Here is an 18,655-nt window from a genome sequence, read left to right as displayed (position 1 = left end):
TCTACAGCAATGCATCATATTCTACAAAACCATCAAATGTAGGCAGTAATTAAGAATTAATGGTATGTTATTAGAGAGAAATTGTAATTGTATTACATAGGCCAAAAAACGTGGAGATATTTATAAACCATATCTGTACACGGACCAATCATGCTTGCTGTTGTGCGTAGTAACGCCCCAGGGTACCCACTCAAGTTTCTACAACATATTTACAAAGCTGAACCTGTTTTGTGGGTAGAGATGAGGAAGAGGTGGAGACTATATAAAAGAAAGAGCTCAAATTAGATCAAGCACCAGAGGAGTCGTGATTGTACATTAAAGAGGAACAGACGAGAAATGTAAGTACACTTCAATGCATTATATTCACAGCTGAATATATGACTGTGACACAAAGTTAAACACTAAGATTATATGTAGAAGCCTACTGTGGCATTATGTCACTATTTTATATCAATAATCCAGTCATTAATATGCTAGAGATTTATCATTTATACAGTGTAGATATACTCAAATATGCACATACTTCCAAAGAGCATTTCTATATGTGATTCTGCCACTTTAAATTTACAATTTCTTTTTAATTCACAATGTCTGTAAAGGTTAACACCTTTCTTTCCTTTATGACAAAAACTGAAAAGTTTTAGAGAGGCAGGAGGTAGTGGAGAATAAAAGGAAGATACCGTTTAATGTCTAACAGTTGCCTTTTGGTTAAATTTGCCCTTGCTGACTCATTTTCTAAAACATAAAAATAAATCTGCCAAACATAACGTACTGTAAATTGTTTTTTTTTAATCTGCTGTAAATCTTACAATTTCCATTTAGTTGTTGGTGGAATGTTTTATCAAGATAACCCAGTCAGGATATTCTGTGACACACTTTTACAAAGTTTAGGCCTATAGCAGGCAACAATAACCAAAAGATAAGCAGCTACAATATATTGAACATTATCTGTTATTAGTTTGCTATTGTGGATTCCCATTTACCTGCTCGCATGCTAAATCCCTGATGTTAACGCTCAACATCTGGGCAGAGATGTAGTAGTGTCAAGACCACATAATGCTTGCATCTATTACTAATTTACATCCAATATTATATACTTGAAATGCTAGGATAGTGTATTTTTTAAGCAGTTTTTCCAGTTAGTATACTTTACATTTGATTTTGCTTTCACATAGAGTCCACAAAGAAATAACAGATGGTCAAATATTTGTGCCGTAACTTGTTTCCTGACTCATATTTCCTGAATCTTCGCAATGGACACTTTTGCTATAATCAGTTTCATAACCCCTTCTTTTTCTTTCAATTCAATTTCAATTTCAATTCAACTGTCCCAAAAATGTAAAGCAATAATGGATTTCTAAAAACAGTGTTTCTCAAATGGGGTACTGTACTGAAATGAGATTTTTTGGTAATGTTAACTTAAAAAATATCAACATCATAAGCATAATTCTAAAATAATTATACTACAATAAGTTGAATAAACAATGTAAACGTCAGATTGATAAACCATATTTTATATTCAATATAAGCCATTTTCAATGCAATCGTCAACTGCCGTAAACTGTTAATGGCCCTAAAACCTCTGGAAAGAGTTTGATCACTATATAGTTGCCTCCCTGCTGACTAAGATCCTGCCCAAGTCCTTGTTTCTCATTAAATTGTACAAAAAATGCAGAAAAGTGGAGAATCTGTGTTACTGCATGATGAATTTAGTGATGGATTTTACACATTTGAAATGTATCACTTAAGTGTTTTGCTATATTGTAACTCTTTATACAGGAGGTTTTTTTTATTGAAATCTTTTCCGCTGGTCAGGGAGTACTTGGCAGAAAAATATTTAAAAGGGGGGTACATTCATGAAAAACGTTTGAGAACAATATGAGCAACGCCTGTGAGCTAGTTCAGGCAGACAACTTGACCTGCACTGCTATACACACAACATACCTCATTCTCCATAATCACAAACCAAGCACACCCTTCCAATCTGGTGGTCTGTTTAAGCTGACTGAACTGTATTATAATATAATTATTTGTCTACTTTCCAGTTGCTGTTTTTGGTCATGGATGTTTTTGTTCATAACAAATTAACTGAATGGGGTCTCAGTGAGTGGATTGAAAGATTTAAAGGTAAAGTATTACCGTGCTTCTTTGTTGGGCACAGATATTATACAATGGTGATATAGCATACCGATACTTAAACATCTCAGCATCTACTACTACAGATATAACAAATGCTGCAACATTGTTCTGCAGGAAAATACTGACATATCGTTGACATACGCTTAAGACAATGGGAAAGATCGGTGATGACATATTTGGGCACATGTTGTCTTCTGTGTTCAAAGAATACAAATGTATTTCTGGGAAAGACCTTGTACATTTTCACACAATTATTATGAATAAATTCCTGCATTTTCATTGTTGCATGATTAAGATTCAACTGAATATTTTGTAATTACAGCTGAACGCATTACCAAGAAAAGTCTTTATTGTCTCGATAATGAAGACATCGCTAACCTAATCCCAGCAATGGGACCAAGGGCGATATTTAAGGAGCAACTCAAGTTGTTAAAGGTAAAGTTCGTCACTATCAAGAAAATATACACAAAAACTGTATTTAGTTGAATAAATCTCACATATGTAGATACATGCTACAGTGTACAGGAGCCTGAACTTCTATAAAAAGTTTTGATAACACCAACAGATAAATAATTATATATCATTGACACTAATAGCATTTATTAGAATTTTATAATATTTCTATACTGTTATGGATTTACAACTAATTCATTTTGTCAACAGAAAGCACAAAACCCAACAACTCAGAGAACTGTTGATTCTTCTGCTCAAGTAAGTTGAATACAGTTTCATGCAGTTAGTTATCCTCTAAAGCATTATTACAACCCTACAGAGTATATTTTCAATGTCCACTCAAAGTTTTACACGACCTTGCACTTTCCATGTTACTGTCATGTGCAGTGTAAACAGGAGCATAAAGGACCAGGTGATTCTCCTAAGGTAAGGGTAACATTGAATTTCACATGTATGTAATCAGTGAACGAGCTATTCTTCATAAATATGCATTTGAGGCTAAAGTGTCCAGAGACAAAGTCATCTTTGACTGAAGAATTGTCTATTCTGATCACAGTGTTGTTGAATGAGTACAAAAGGATGCTACTGTGATCACGTATCTCAAAGGCAGCCCCTTATAGTCGAAGAGCCTTAGTCAACTCAGTTTTTATTTGTGGTATAGGTACAGAAAAACAAAATGAGCCTTTTTACCAGGACAAAAGTATCAGGGGATTGTTGCAACATGGACCTTTCTCTTGTAAAACAGGGAGTCCGTTAATTGTGTGCTGTTGCATATGCTAATTATATTAGCGGCTGCCACTAGCTAGTTAGTAGTCCTATGGACAGGGGACAGGACTATGATTTTGGGGATGAAGATGGTGGGTTCAGGCTGGGACAGGAGAGGAATGAAATGGAGGAAGAGGAGCAAGTTGTTAAATGAACATCATAACCATGCACCGACTAGTCGCCTATTGGCTTTATCTACGAAGTGTTAGTTGACTAGGAAAATCTTTAGTCAGGGGCAGACCTACTTATCCCCTTTCTGGACAGAAACATTTTAATGTTGTGTGAATATTGTGTGTCAAGCCTGTTAGTTTAAAAATATTGTAGTAAGAGTCAAATATTCATGTTCACCCTCAGGTTTGGCCGTCTACCAGTGGCACAAGTGATAAAGGTGAGACACACAGTATCTTATTGATTACATGTAAAGTTCATTGATATTTTCAAGGTAGTAATATATTGATTTGACTAAACAACTATTGAGATCATGTTTTCAAATTGTGAGAGGATCATGCAATAAACTTTTCTTTTTGGCTTTTCATATTAAAAAAAATAAAAAATCCAATTAGGAAAGATAAAGTTACAGCCCAGCGGACGGCAATCACCAACTATTAAACGACGACGGGACACTACACCGGGATCATTTACAGGTATTTATTTGGGATGTCCCAATTTGATTTCAAAGATCAATATTAGCACCATTCAAGACATCTTTTAACTGATCAGTATTGGCTATATTCCTGCATTCTCGTCGTTGCATGACTAAGATTCAGCTGAATATTTTTTAATTGCAGGTGAACGCATAAAAAAAGAGAGTCTTTATTGTGTCCGTAATCAAGGCATCACTAACCTGATCCCAAAAAAGGATCCAACGGCAATATTCAAGAAGCAACTGCAGTTGATTCCGGTAAAGTTCTTCATTGTCAAGACAATTTACAGAAAAACTGTATTTAGTTAAATAAATCTCACATATGTAGATACATGCTACAGTGTACAGGAGCCTGAACTTCTATAAAACGTTTTGATAACACCAACAGATAAAGAATTATATATCATTGAAACTAATAGCATTTACTAGAATTTTATAAAATTCCCATACTTAATGGATTTGCAACTAATTCATTTTGTCAACAGAAAGCACAAAACCCAACAACTCAGAGAACTGTTGATTCTTCTGCTCAAGTAAGTTGAATACAGTTTCATGCAGTTAGTTATCATCTAAAGTATTATTACAACCCTACAGAGTATATTTTCAATGTCCACTCAAAGTTTTACATGACCTTGCACTTTCCATGTTACTGTCATGTGCAGTGTAAACAGGAGCATAAAGGACCAGGTGATTCTCCTAAGGTAAGGGTAACATTGAATTTTACATGTATGTAATCAGTGAACGAGCTATTCTTCATAAATTTGCATTTGAGGCTAAAGTGTCCAGAGACAAAGTCATCTTTGACTGTAAAGTTGTCTATTCTGATCACAGTGTTGTTGAATGAGTACAAAAGGATGCTACTGTGATCACGTATCTCAAAGGCAGCCCCTTATAGTCGAAGAGCCTTAGTCAAATCAGTTTTTATTTGTGGTATAGGTACAGAAAAACAAAATGAGCCTTTTTACCAGGACAAAAGTATCAGGGGATTGTTGCAACATGGACCTTTCTCTTGTAAAACAGGGAGTCCCTTAATGGTGTGCTGTTGCATATGCTAATTATATTAGCGGCTGCCACTAGCTAGTTAGTAGTCCTATGGACAGGGGACAGGACTATGATTTTGGGGATGAAGATGGTGGGTTCAGGTTGGGACAGGAGAGGAATGAAATGGAGGAAGAGGAGCAAGTTGTTACATGAACATCATAACCATGCACCGACTAGTCGCTTATTGGCTTTATCTACGAAGTGTTAGTTGACTAGGAAAAACTTTAGTCAGCGGCAGCCCTACTTATCCCCTTTCTGGAAACAAAAGTTTTAATGTTGTGTGAATATTGTGTGTCAAGCCTGTTAGTTTTAAAATATTGTAGTAAGAGTCAAATATTCATGTTCACCCTCAGGTTTGGCTGTCTACCAGTGGCACAAGTGATAAAGGTGAGACACACAGTATCTTATTGATTACATGTAAAGTTCATTGATATTTTCAAGGTAGTAATATATTGATTTGACTAAACAACTATTGAGACCATGTTTTCAAATTGTGAGAGGATCATGCAATAAACTTTTCTTTTTGGCTTTTCATATTAAAAAAAATAAAAAATCCAATTAGGAAAGATAAAGTTACAGCCAAGCGGACGGCAATCACCAACTATTAAACGACGACGGGACACTACACCGGGATCATTTACAGGTATTTATTTGGGATGTCCCAATTTGATTTCAAAGATCAATATTAGCACCATTCAAGACATTTTTTAACTGATCAGTATTGGCTATATTCCTGAATTCTCGTCGTTGCATGACTAAGATTCAGCTGAATATTTTTTAATTGCAGGTGAACGCATAAAAAAAGAGAGTCTTTATTGTGTCCGTAATCAAGGCATCACTAACCTGATCCCAAAAAAGGATCCAACGGCAATATTCAAGAAGCAACTGCAGTTGATTCCGGTAAAGTTCTTCATTGTCAAGACAATTTACAGAAAAACTGTATTTAGTTAAATAAATCTCACATATGTAGATACATGCTACAGTGTACAGGAGCCTGAACTTCTATAAAACGTTTCGATAACACCAACAGATAAAGAATTATATATCATTGAAACTAATAGCATTTATTAGAATTTTATAATATTTCTATACTGTTATGGATTTACAACTAATTCATTTTGTCAACAGAAAGCACAAAACCCAACAACTCAGGGAACTGTTGATTCTTCTGCTCAAGTAAGTTGAATACAGTTTCATGCAGTTAGTTATCCTCTAAAGCATTATTACAACCCTACAGAGTATATTTTCAGTGTCCACTCAAAGTTTTACATGACCTTGCACTTTCCATGTTACTGTCATGTGCAGTGTAAACAGGAGCATAAAGGACCAGGTGATTCTCCTAAGGTAAGGGTAACATTGAATTTCACATGTATGTAATCAGTGAACAAGCTATTCTTCATAAATTTGCATTTGAGGCTAAAGTGTCCAGAGACAGAGTCATCTTTGACTGTAAAGTTGTCTATTCTGATCACAGTGTTGTTGAATGAGTACAAAAGGATGCTACTGTGATCACGTATCTCAAAGGCAGCCCCTTATAGTCGAAGAGCCTTAGTCAAATCAGTTTTTATTTGTGGTATAGGTACAGAAAAACAAAATGAGCCTTTTTACCAGGACAAAAGTATCAGGGGATTGTTGCAACATGGACCTTTCTCTTGTAAAACAGGGAGTCCGTTAATTGTGTGCTGTTGCATATGCTAATTATATTAGCTGCTGCCACTAGCTAGTTAGTAGTCCTATGGACAGGGGGACAGGACTATGATTTTGGGGATGAAGATGGTGGGTTCAGGCTGGGACAGGAGAGGAATGAAATGGAGGAAGAGGAGCAAGTTGTTAAATGAACATCATAACCATGCACCGAATAATCGCCTATTGGCTTTATCTACGAAGTGTTAGTTGACTAGGAAAATCTTTGGTCAGGGGCAGACCTACTTATCCCCTTTCTGGACAGAAACATTTTAATATTGTGTGAATATTGTGTGTCAAGCCTGTTAGTTATAAAATATTGTAGTAAGAGTCAAATATTCATGTTTACCCTCAGGTTTGGCCATCTACCAGTGGCACAAGTGATAAAGGTGAGACACACAGTATCTTATTGATTACATGTAAAGTTCATTGATATTTCCAAGGTAGTAATATATTGATTTGACTAAACAACTATTGAGATCATGTTTTCACATTGTGAGAAGAACATGCAATAAACTTTTCTTTTTGGCTTTTCATATTTAAAAAATAAATAAATAAAAAAAAATCCAATTAGGAAAGAGAAAGTTGGAGCCCAGCGGACGGCAATCACCAACTAGTAAACGACGACGGGACACTACACCGGGATCATTTACAGGTATTTATTAGGGATGTCCAAATTAGGTGTCAAAGACCAATAATTATTGAATAAATTTTTTTAACTGATCTGTATTAGCTATATTGAGCTTTACTGACTGGATCTGATCTTTTGTTTTATGTCAGCTGTCACACAGCTATTTTTGCTGGTGAAGCTTTCATGTATGCTGCAACCACTTTCTCCCGTACCCGCCTCTCCTCTCTGCTGAGCTCTTTGTGTGAGAGAGACCTGCCTACAGTGAAACTCAGCAGTGGAGGAGAGACAGCCGTAGAGATCCAACACAAGTGCAAAAAGTATAGTAATAACTTAGACAACTGGAGAGAGAAATTCCCTCCAGACAGCAACAAGACCAAAAGATTACAAAGGGTTTGAGGGGTCATTCTGTACTTTATTACCTAAAAAACAAAACAAAAGAAATAACAGTGCATTAATACAATGTAGAGCTATTCCATTGTCAAGCATTGGACTGATTTTAGTAACTTTAAAGTACTTTAATGTACTGTGCACTACACACTGTATTATCTAAAGAACCAGACCAGTATCGGATTGGGCTCAATATAAAATGACTGGGATCAGATCGGGAGCTAAGAAACTTTGATTGGGACATCCCTAGTTAAAACATTTATGTAATTATTTTTTTACTTGTATGTTTCTATATCTTAGCCCCAGAAAATACTGTTGGCTGGCCTGGGTATGCTAAAATCTCATTAGAACACCTCAAATAGTAAACATCATGTTACGAATGCTATAAATGTTTATTTAACTGCAGGTATCCATAGTAACAAAATGTATGCTTCTGATACTAAGTAAATAACTTAGTATAACTCTGATTATACACCTTTAAGGCATCCTAAAGTGACTTGGCAGAGGAAGTGCCTCTAACAAGACTGCTCATTATGCATTACTGCTTACTGGATACACTGGTTAATGGTTTCTGCTGAATAGAACTTTACTTTTACTCTGACAGAAGAGATCATACTGTCTGATGTGAAAGAAATCATGAAACGTGTCCGTGAGAGAATACCTAACCAAGGCAACCAAAAGCTCAATAAATTCCTGAAGTAAGTATTACGTTTATAAGTTTTCCATATTCCATTTTCATATTACTCCCGGTTCAACTCCTGCCACTGCAAGAATTGATCTTCTTGGAAAGTAAATCCGATGTATGATTATTCATTCAAATTAACTGAATTTCATTCAGAATCTTGTTCTGCACAGTGCTGCACTAAACATGCCCTTAATCAGGTACAGTTCTTTGCATATTTGTTGATTGCATTATACTTATACATTATTACTGATCTAACATGTATTTGTTGATTCATGCACAGGTAAGCTAAGCTGGATATGTGAAAGATGGCATAAAGGTGCATTTCTTCTTGGAGAACACCTGTATTTAAACCTACAATAATGTATTTTTTGGCCACTTCACCGCACTTGGGGGCAGCGGGAACCAGATTCGAACACAACACTAAGTTGATATGCAAATGTGTTAGCATCCTTTTGGTGTCATCTATCTCCTGAGGGAAACATTTGACTCTTTAGCTGCTTAATGTCCCATGTTCACCAACTAGTTGCTAGCTCTGTCTGTCTGCCATTTTGTGCTGGGCAGGTACTGCAGTGATTTTATTAGAGCTTTTAAACTAAAATCAACTGCCTCCTGCATTGGAAACAAATCTTGAAAGTAGCGAGAGTGGCTCAAAAAAGTCAAGTTGTGGGGGCATGAAACCAAAACAATGAGCTGAAAGACAGTATAAAGCTCTGTAGAGCCGATGGAAACTGCAAAGTCTGGTGATGATTCTGTGTGGTTTCACCTCTGTGAGTGACGTCTTTCACATACATACATAGTCCTTGAGGCCATTTTCAATATTAAAATATTGATTGCTTTAGCACTAATGTTTAGAGTAGGCATTTCCTGGATGGATGTCTTCCGAATTTTGACACATTCATTTGACATACAATAGTGTATATATTCTATATTTTCCAAATAAATCAATTCACTTATATTTAAATTCTTTGTACAACAGGGATAAAATTGGTGAGTTGGAGACAGACAAGAGGGAGATGGTCGGTGTCTTTGGTAAAACTGGGGCTGGAAAAAGCTCTCTGATAAATGCTGTCATTGGAGAGAAGAATCTCTTGCCCTCTGGAAGGGTCAGTGCATGTACCTCAGTCATGATTAAGGTTGAGGCTAACTTGAATAGCCCAATGTACAAGGCAGACATAGAGTTCATCACAAAAGAGGTAAACATTTTAATATGTTTTCGTACTTGAAGCAAGTTGAAAAGTTATGATGTAACTGCAAAAATAATTTGCCGGTTACATTACATTGAACCATTTAATTAAACTTATGTTAAACATAATTACCATTTTATTTTTTAGGAGTGGAAAGATGAGTTGTGGTCCCTGCATAGTTTTCTTGAGGAAAATGCAGCTCAGGAAAATGAAGATGACGATGATTATCGTGACTTTGTTGAAAAGCTGTCAGCGCTTTATGGAGAAGAATGGAAAAACAAATCCCCTGAAAACCTCATGGATTACAAATATTTTAAAGAAATTCCAGAGTTTTACATATCCAGTAAGAAGAGATTGAAGTGTAAATCAGTAAGAATATATATTTTATATATCCCTTCATAGAAAGCATCTGAAAGAACTAAATGATAAAAAATTCAATTATTTATGTAGTTTACATACCGCCTAGATCCAGTTTCAAGCTCAACAAATGTAAAAGTAAAATCAGTATATAAAGTATTGTGGTCTTGTTTATGAGTGGGGGGATAATGGAGTGTGAGATAGACGGGTCAGCGGCGTCTGCAGTAATGCAGTTGTTGTACTGGACTCGAGGCTTTAATTCTGAAGCATTTTCAGTATGTTTCTACAAAGGTTTGGCTAAGACATTAACACTCAGTGAACAAAATGTGACAATAGCATTTAAGATGAGTAATCTGGAACAACTCAGTGTCAATAACATGGGCCAGCCTTTATTTGTTTGTGGTAACCATGCCCATGGCCATTATTTGAGACCTGGCTTTTATTTCATACTTAATTGATATGAACCTTCAAGGACACTTAATCATCAGAAAGGGCTGCTGGCCATCAAGGGTCAACACAAAACACAGAAAATCTATACTAATAATTACACTATTTGGATACACATACTTGCAAACTGTGTTTAAATCTTTAAACCTAATTGTTCACTATGACCCACAATTTTACTTTTGTCTCCTCCTCTGTCTACAATTTATATTTGTTACTTTCAATGATAGTGTTTTGATTGCTCTTGTTGCATCTTATCCTGTTCTAATTCAATTAAGGTAAAGCAGTTTGAATGCACATATAAATAAAATCATTCAATAATTTTATTTTATTAATTATTGCAGGCAAAAGAGTTATCTGAACAATTTGTCAGATACATAAGAAGTGACTCAACGGATGGAGAAGGTAAAGACGTAAAGAGCTGGTACTGGCCACTAGTGAAGTGTGTGACTATCAGGGTGCCTAATAATGATCTTCTCAAGCATGTCACACTTGTGGATCTTCCTGGAAATGGGGACCGTAACAAGAGCAGAGATAAAATGTGGAAAGAGGTAATGAAATGCAGTTTGTGTATTACTGTGAGATCTGGAAACTGTAACATTATGTAATGATAATTATTCATAATTAACTTCATTATGCCCCTTCAGGTTGTTGGAAATTGTTCTACTGTGTGGATTGTGACTGACATTAATCGAGCAGCAGCAGAGAAAGAACCCTGGGAGATCCTGAAAAGTGCCTGTAGCCTGATGGGAAATGGTGGCCAATGTCAGCTGATTCACTTTATCTGCACCAAGTCTGATGTTATTGAAGATTCAGATGATCTGTAAGTGATTTAGGATTGAATACATAGTCACATAGTGTGTATGTAATCTTATATAAATGTGTAAGAATATAGGAAAATGGAAACACTGTACAAATGGTAATATTATTATATTGAATTATTCCAGTTCCAGTAGGTCAGCTGAACATGAAAAACTGTGATATTTGTCTACAGTCAAGATATTAAGTCAACCTGCTTTAAGATATCAAGAGACTCCTGCTCTAGATGTAAAACCCCAACTAACTAAACTGAAAAAGCTGTCTCTAAATTGTTTCTCTAATTTTCTCTAATAATTACAGCCACTTAATACAAACCTTTTCTTATAGTTCAGCAGCTGATGTTCGTGCTCTCATATTAAAAGAAAACAGTAAAGCCAAGGACAAAGTGAGAGAAGAATTCAGTAAACTAAACAGGATTAAGGTGAGTTGTATAGACTGAAAGAAAATTTTAGATTGTCTACACCTGCAAGCCTGCCTTACAGTCATAACTTTTTTTTGTCAGAAACATTTCAGTGATGAAAGTTTCAAAGTGTTCACAGTGAGCTCCAAAGAGTTTCTGAAAAAAAAACGTCTAAACGCAGACGACACTGGTAGGTGAAGTCTGTATATATGCATATTTGTTTATAATGGAAAGTGTATAGCTAAAATAAATATTTTCTTTTAGTTTACTTTAAACACTTTAAACAATCATGACTAATTGCATTATCAGATTTAAATTTAAGTATGTGTGAATATGTAAGAGACAAACAGCTTTCTTTTACAGAAATACCCAAACTTCAGAGTTTTCTGCAAAATCTCAATGACTCTCACTCAAAGACATTAAACTATGTGTCTGGAGCTTATGGGATTCTCTCTCTGATTCAAGGTGCCAGCTGTAGAGAAGTGGTAAGATCAAACTCCTTTCATTGTCTTTAGTTTTCTTAATTGTCATTAATGGACAGAAAATAATAATATTCATAGCAAATAAATAATCTTAAGAGAAACTGAAGTCAAATGTGCGAAAACCTGGTGAAGTCAAATTACAAGAGTATGTGTAATGTCACCCTACATAAAGACCTTCAAAGTAGTAGATTTCTTGATTTTTGAAGAAGGCTACATAACCACAGTAATTAAAGGGTGTTTGTACTCGATTGCTACAGAATTGATAAATTAACGAACAAACAATAAATGGGATGCGAACTTGAGGGTCTCTGGGAGGTCAGTTTTTGACTTCCCACATGCCTTAAGGTAAGAATAGCTTACAGTGGTGTTAGACCTTAATTGGCTTCAATGACAATATGTCAAGCCTGGGACTGTTATTATCTTGATACAGTTGAGTTATTTCGAATTAGTGTACACTAGCCATCACAATTAGCTAAACTCTAGGCGTTGTTAATGTTATTTCCAGGGATACTAACGTTAGCTGACGTACTTGTTATTCCAAATTCCACTTGTATAACATTACTGATAGTAGTGTTCTTGAACTACTCATTTAATGTTACTGAAGTTTGGCCAGCAATTACAACATAAGTTGAGCTCCTCACTTGAAGTGCCAACTTAACGTTATTTTGTGGTGTAGACAATGAGTGGTGTGTCAATGAGCTAATATGTACGTACTACCTACCTACACTTATGATGAATTTAAACAATGCTAGTTACAGTAAAATAATTATGTTTCTTGCGAATGCCAAGCTCAATGAAAACGACAGAAACAAAACAAAACAAAAACGAAAACTGAATTGAAATGACCTTGTGACAGTTTTACTTATAGTGTTTGTGGAATCAATTTGTAAACATCATATTCTTGTCTTTTAATTGAGCAGTTGGAACCATAGTAGTAGCAAAAACCACATACATTTTTTTTTTTACTAGCACAAGTAACATAAATGCTGCTTTGAAAGAAATCCCAATCAGGTAGTATTATAGTTTCATTGCTTCAAATACTTTTGTTGTGTTTGATTTTAGGCTAGTGGTAAACCTGAAGTGTGCACAGACCTTGAAGAACACATGAGGAAAGAGCTTGATAAAGTCAGAAAACCCATGGAGGAGGCTTATGAGGCTTTTGAAAAATGCCTTAGTCAGGGGGTTGAACAATCCAAGCTTTCATGTGAAAGGGTTGTGGAGTCTGTCTTATATCCTGTACGTATTTAAATTTTAATCAAAACAAATGATTTTGTACCTCAAATAAATACATGTTTAAAATGTTTCTTATTTGTTTTAGATAGGGGTATCAGGTGGCGGTTTTCACAGGATATTGAAGTGTGTAGTTTTGAACAATGGCACATACAAACCAAAGAGCGGAACAGTAAAACAAATAAACCTCAATGTGGACTTGGCTTCATACTTGACTGACAGCATTGATGAGGAGTTCAGAAAGACCTTCCCGTAAGAAATGACTTAGTGGGGACATAAACCCTTTGTTGGTCCATTTTACAAACTATGAAGAAATTAATTCAATTAAAATCTACATTATACAGATAATGCAATATAATACATTCAAAATACATCCCATCCCATCCTCTCCAATACTACCTTTTATGAAACATTTCAACTTCACGTTTCAGAAACGAAAGAAAAAATGGACCATTGAACGGGGTCATCAATACGTTTTCACTTGAAACAGAGAGGCTGATTGAAAAGTACAAGGATGTCGAACTGCAACTGATATTTCTCAAGACAGAGGTAAAAGATGAAAATACTACCCTTCAATCCATTAGTCCATTATCATGCTGTTTGTGTTACCTTTAACTTTATTTTAAAATATAATGATCTATACTTTGTTTTCTCTCTCAAAGGAAGAAAAAATTAGGACAATACTCAACCAAATCATCCGGGAGCGTAAGAAAAAAATCTACAGCAGTCTGATGACAACAATCGAGAAAGCCATGCAAGAATGCTACAAAAGTAAGCAAGAGATTCATCATATATCATTTGACACTAATAATAACACATATTAACTAATTCATTGTGATTATTTTTTGTTTTATTGTAGAAGCAGCAATATTTACAGGACCTGGCTCGCTGAAAAACATGAGGGACACTATTGAGAAGCATGTACATGATTCAAAGAACATCATGTTTCAGCAGGCTAAAGATAAAATGTTGAACCAGCTGCGATGGTTGAAGGTTTGTCACATTTTATAAAACTTCATATGATGATGATATAGGAAAACATGTTATGCTGCACATCTTTATCCATAATACTAGATCACATGAAGGCTTTTTCTGTGGACTATACATCATTCTAAATGCTGAATTTGCTACTAAAAACACTGCAGGCACTGTCACAAACATAATTTATTCTTTCCTTTGCATGCATTAATTCGTGTACGATTCAGTTAATCTTGAATACAATATTTTGTTGTGTGAGTGATAATACAATTTTTTATGCTGAATTAGGAGGATATCCTGGAGAAACTGGAGACAACAATGCAGAAATCAATCAACCATTCACTCAAAACAGATGGGGACTCAATCCTAGGTAAAGGGAATGTGGCAAAATAAAATTATGACAATCACTAAAAATACAGTAAATATTTTATTAAAATAAACTAGTGCAGTGCCCGTAGGAAGTATGTATTGCTATAGAAAAGTGGGAGGTTAGGTAGCTTTTTCATGGATGGCCAAATGAGGTTGTGTTTGAAGGTGGGACGTCAGGGACATTTAGGTTTGTTGTGAAATGTGTAGATTGATAACTATTGTGTTTTCATATAATTTGGCTTTTAGCAAGGACACTGTAGGGAGTTGAACCCCATTCCACTAATGTGAAAGTACCACACCTCATGGTCAGCGCATATAAATGCTGAAAGAAGAAAGTGAACTACATCTGAAATGGGATGAAACCTGGCAGCATAAACAGACTAAGTTGTAGCATAGCCTACTAAATGAACTGGGCAGGACATATTATTTAGCCCTGTAATATAGGCTAGCATACATCAGAGAGAGAGAGAGAGAGAGAGAGAGAGAGAGAGAGAGAGCAATGGCAGTAAGGGTTTCCACATCAAAAAATTGTTTTGAAACTACCAAAATAGTGTGAATGGATAAGCCGACAGCGCGGAGCGAGGGCGTGTCGGTCAGACAGTCTGATAACTGCACAGGTCTCTCACTCAACTTAATAAAGAGAAATGTCCCACAAAGCAACATTACAGGACCAAACAACAGTAACGTAGTAACTGTAAATGTCTTTGGAAACTTATATGAAGAAAAGAAATACCACAGCTGTACCTACGTGGAGAAGCGTCTGTCCTCCTGTCTGTCCTCCCGCCTGTCCTACCGACTCTTCGCCACATTTCTGCCCGAAAAACAGCCTCTGTCACCAGCGAAAAACTCACGGAGTGTTTGTGATCAAAAATCACCGCGACCATCAGCCCTCTGGACCGAGACATCAGTTTTCTTTCCACCTGAAAACATTCTCCGTCTTGCGAGTGAGGGAGTCAGACAGCGTCCAGTTTACTGCTGGGGATTATGTATAATTATGTAATTTAGAGTGAAAAACGTAACTTCGTCACTTTCCAGGATGTTTGGTGGGTCAGGATCTCAATCATTACACATTAGGGCTCTGCAGTGATTGGCTCTGGTGCGCACGTGGCTATGGTGGCTATGGTGGCTATGGTAATGCTAGCGGAATTCTAAATAATTTATGAAATAATTTATCAACTGTATCTTTGTGGTCCAAACAAAGCCAACGTTGCACACCCTTAAACCACACAGCAGTCATGTTGAAACTCTCAGGTCAGTCTGATCCTGATCTGCAGAGATATTTGAGCCACACACACACACACACACACACACACACACACAGACAGACAGACAGACAGACAGAGATTCCTTGCTTTATAGATAGAAGATAGATAGATAAATTAGCAACTGAACTATAGTGTAATTAATTGTGCACCTGACAATAACACGTTTTTTCTTTTCTTTTCAAGATGTTACAGTGGAGCTTGCAGAGGTGAAGAAACACTACAATGAACTGATGGGATAATAAGATGTTCTGAGTAATGCTATCCATGCTTTTATTATACTGGCCCAGAAGCTAATCCACCCAGCCCAGCAATTGCACTGTGTCCATGAGTGCACAGGTACATTTTAGTAAAACTGATGATCTAACTGATGATTTAAACAGAAGCCAGCATAGATAATACTACTATTATACTTTTTATTATACTACTACTATAATACTACTGTTTGTCATCACTGTTCAATATCCCCATCTTGCTGATCTCTTTGGTGGATGTTTCAGGTGGAAGTCCTCTTTAAGTGTTGTTTGATATGTACTTTGAGTTTGCTGTGTGAACTGATGTCTCCTATACATTACTTTTGTAGCAATAATATTACATTATTTCTAGATTGAGCTTTTCCATATAATATATGTATTATTAATATTTATATATGTGTGTGTTTGAGGGGGGGGCACTGTCATTGAAGAAAACCTGTCAGCATAAAAATAACTGAAAAAAGACTGACATGAAGAAAAAAATCAAACTTAAACTTAACTTCAAATATTGTCAATATATTATGAAATTAACTTTTTTTTTTGGGGGGTTCTCAACTCAGTGCCAATACTTGTTTCAGTTGCAATAAATCATTGTTCAATACAAGTGTATCAGTGCCAATGTTTCCTTTTTCAGTTCTGGTTTTGTTTTCAATGATACATTTATTTTCACTGTTCTGAGGAAATAATTATCAATTATTAATTATTATAAGTGTCGAAGTAATAAGGGTATGGGTGGTAATGACGAATAACGAATGAATATCAGATTATGATATTGATTTACTTTGTCTTACTGAGACCTGGTTGTCCCACGAGGAGTATGTTAGCCTAAATTAATCCACCCCCCCAGTCATATTAATACTCACATTCCTCGAGGCACTGGCCGAGGAGGTGGAGTGGCAGCCATATATGATTCGAGCGTATTAATGGACCCTAAACCTAAACTAAATTATAATTCATTTGAAAGCCTTGTTCTTAGTCTTTTTCACCCAAACTGGAAAACACTGCAGCCAGTTCTATTTGTTATAGTGTACCGCGCTCCTGGACCGTACTCTGATTTCATATCTGAATTCTCAGAGTTTTTATCAAGTTTAGTCCTTAAATCAGATAAAGTAATTATTGTAGGTGATTTTAATATTCATGTGGATGTTAACAATGACAGCCTTAGTAACACATTTATTATATTATTAATAGACTCAATTGGCTTCTGTCAGAGTGTAAATAAACCAACTCATTGTTTTAGTCACACTCTTGACCTTGTTCTATCATATGGCATTGATATTGAACATTTAATAGTCTTCCCACATAATCCTTTCATATCTGACCATTATTTAATAACTTTTGAATTCATATTATCAGATTATAAGCCATTAGGTAAAACTTCCTATAGCAGATGTCTATCTGACAGTGCTGTAGCTAAATTTAAGGAGGAGATTCCTTCAGTGTTTAATTCAATGCCATGTCTGAATTTAACAGAATCCTATAACAACTTTAGTCCCTCTGAAATTGATAATCGTGTCGATAGTACTGCAGGCTCGCTATGATCAACATTAGACTCTATCGCTCCTATAAAAAGGAAATTATTAAAACATAGGAGACTAGCACCGTGGTACAACCACCAAACCCGCCAGTTAAAACAAATAGCTAGGAAATCTGAAAGGAAATGGCGCTCTTCCAAATTATCAGAATATTGCTCAATTTGGCAAGATAATCTTATAGAAAGGCCCTCCAGAGGAGCCTATTATTTAGCACTAATAGAAGAAAATAAGAATAACCCTAGGTTCCTCTTCAACACTGTAGCCAGGCTGACAGAGAGCCACAGCTCTATTGAGCCACATATCCCCATAAACTTACGTAGCAATGACTTCATGAGCTTCTTTTATAATAAAATTATTACTATTAGAGAGAAAATTAATCACCAACTGCCATCAACAGTTATCAGTGGCTCTCCAAGTTCAGGGACTTTTACTAATGTAAACTTAGATATATATTTAGACTGTTTCTCTGCTATCGATCTTCATCAGTTAACTTCAATAATTTCTTCATCAAAGCCATCAACCTGTCTATTAGACCCGATCCCAACTAGGCTGCTTAAAGAAGTTGTTCCCTTAATTGGCACTTCTTTACTGGATATGATTACTCTTTTTTATTATCAGGATATGTATCACAGTCCTTTAAAGTAGCTGTAATTAAACCCCTTCTTAAAAAGCCCACTTTTGACCCAGGGGTTTTAGCCAACTGTAGACCGATCTCTAACCTCCCCTTACTCTCTAAGATTCTGGAGAAAGTAGTCACCAAAGAGTTGTGTGACTTTCTACATAACAATAGTTTATTTGAGGATTTTCAGTCAGGATTTAGAGTTCATCATAGCACAGAGACAGCTCTGGTTAAAGTTAATAATGACCTTCTGATTGCTTCTGACAATGGACTTGTCTCTGTACTTGTATTATTA

At 35.8% G+C, this 18,655-nt stretch overlaps 1 protein-coding gene across 43 annotated transcripts in view; it reads left to right on the top strand.

Moving 5' to 3' along the window:
* The first annotated feature begins 258 nt into the window (after positions 1–258).
* Positions 259–18,655, top strand: part of LOC127356105 (nuclear GTPase SLIP-GC-like) — a 132,026-nt gene continuing 113,629 nt past the window's right edge. For 11 of the 43 annotated variants that reach the window (XM_051387595.1, XM_051387607.1, XM_051387593.1 and 8 more), the window contains exons 1-13: positions 261–338; positions 2,046–2,127; positions 2,462–2,574; positions 2,803–2,850; positions 2,980–3,018; positions 3,712–3,745; positions 3,921–4,001; positions 4,146–4,258; positions 4,486–4,533; positions 4,663–4,701; positions 5,395–5,428; positions 5,604–5,684; positions 5,829–5,941. In XM_051387595.1, coding sequence (XP_051243555.1) covers positions 2,061–2,127; positions 2,462–2,574; positions 2,803–2,850; positions 2,980–3,018; positions 3,712–3,745; positions 3,921–4,001; positions 4,146–4,258; positions 4,486–4,533; positions 4,663–4,701; positions 5,395–5,428; positions 5,604–5,684; positions 5,829–5,941 — 810 coding nt within the window. In that variant the 5' untranslated portion in view covers positions 261–338; positions 2,046–2,060. Of the gene's footprint in view, positions 339–2,045; positions 2,128–2,461; positions 2,575–2,802; positions 2,851–2,979; positions 3,019–3,711; positions 3,746–3,920; positions 4,002–4,145; positions 4,259–4,485; positions 4,534–4,662; positions 4,702–5,394; positions 5,429–5,603; positions 5,685–5,828; positions 5,942–6,169; positions 6,218–6,346; positions 6,386–7,079; positions 7,114–7,298; positions 7,380–8,346; positions 8,441–9,403; positions 9,621–9,758; positions 9,981–10,756; positions 10,964–11,059; positions 11,236–11,558; positions 11,653–11,733; positions 11,822–11,994; positions 12,117–13,175; positions 13,350–13,431; positions 13,596–13,774; positions 13,893–14,005; positions 14,115–14,202; positions 14,337–14,609; positions 14,692–16,138; positions 16,696–18,655 lie in introns of those variants that run through there. The other 32 variants (XR_007881888.1, XM_051387569.1, XM_051387572.1 and 29 more) reach the window with 15 other exon arrangements.

Source organism: Dicentrarchus labrax, unplaced genomic scaffold (assembly GCF_905237075.1).
Source record: "Dicentrarchus labrax unplaced genomic scaffold, dlabrax2021, whole genome shotgun sequence".
Classification (NCBI taxonomy): Eukaryota; Metazoa; Chordata; class Actinopteri; family Moronidae; genus Dicentrarchus; species Dicentrarchus labrax.
Note: the sequence above shows the minus strand (reverse complement) of the source record. Positions and strands in the feature narration are given on the sequence as shown.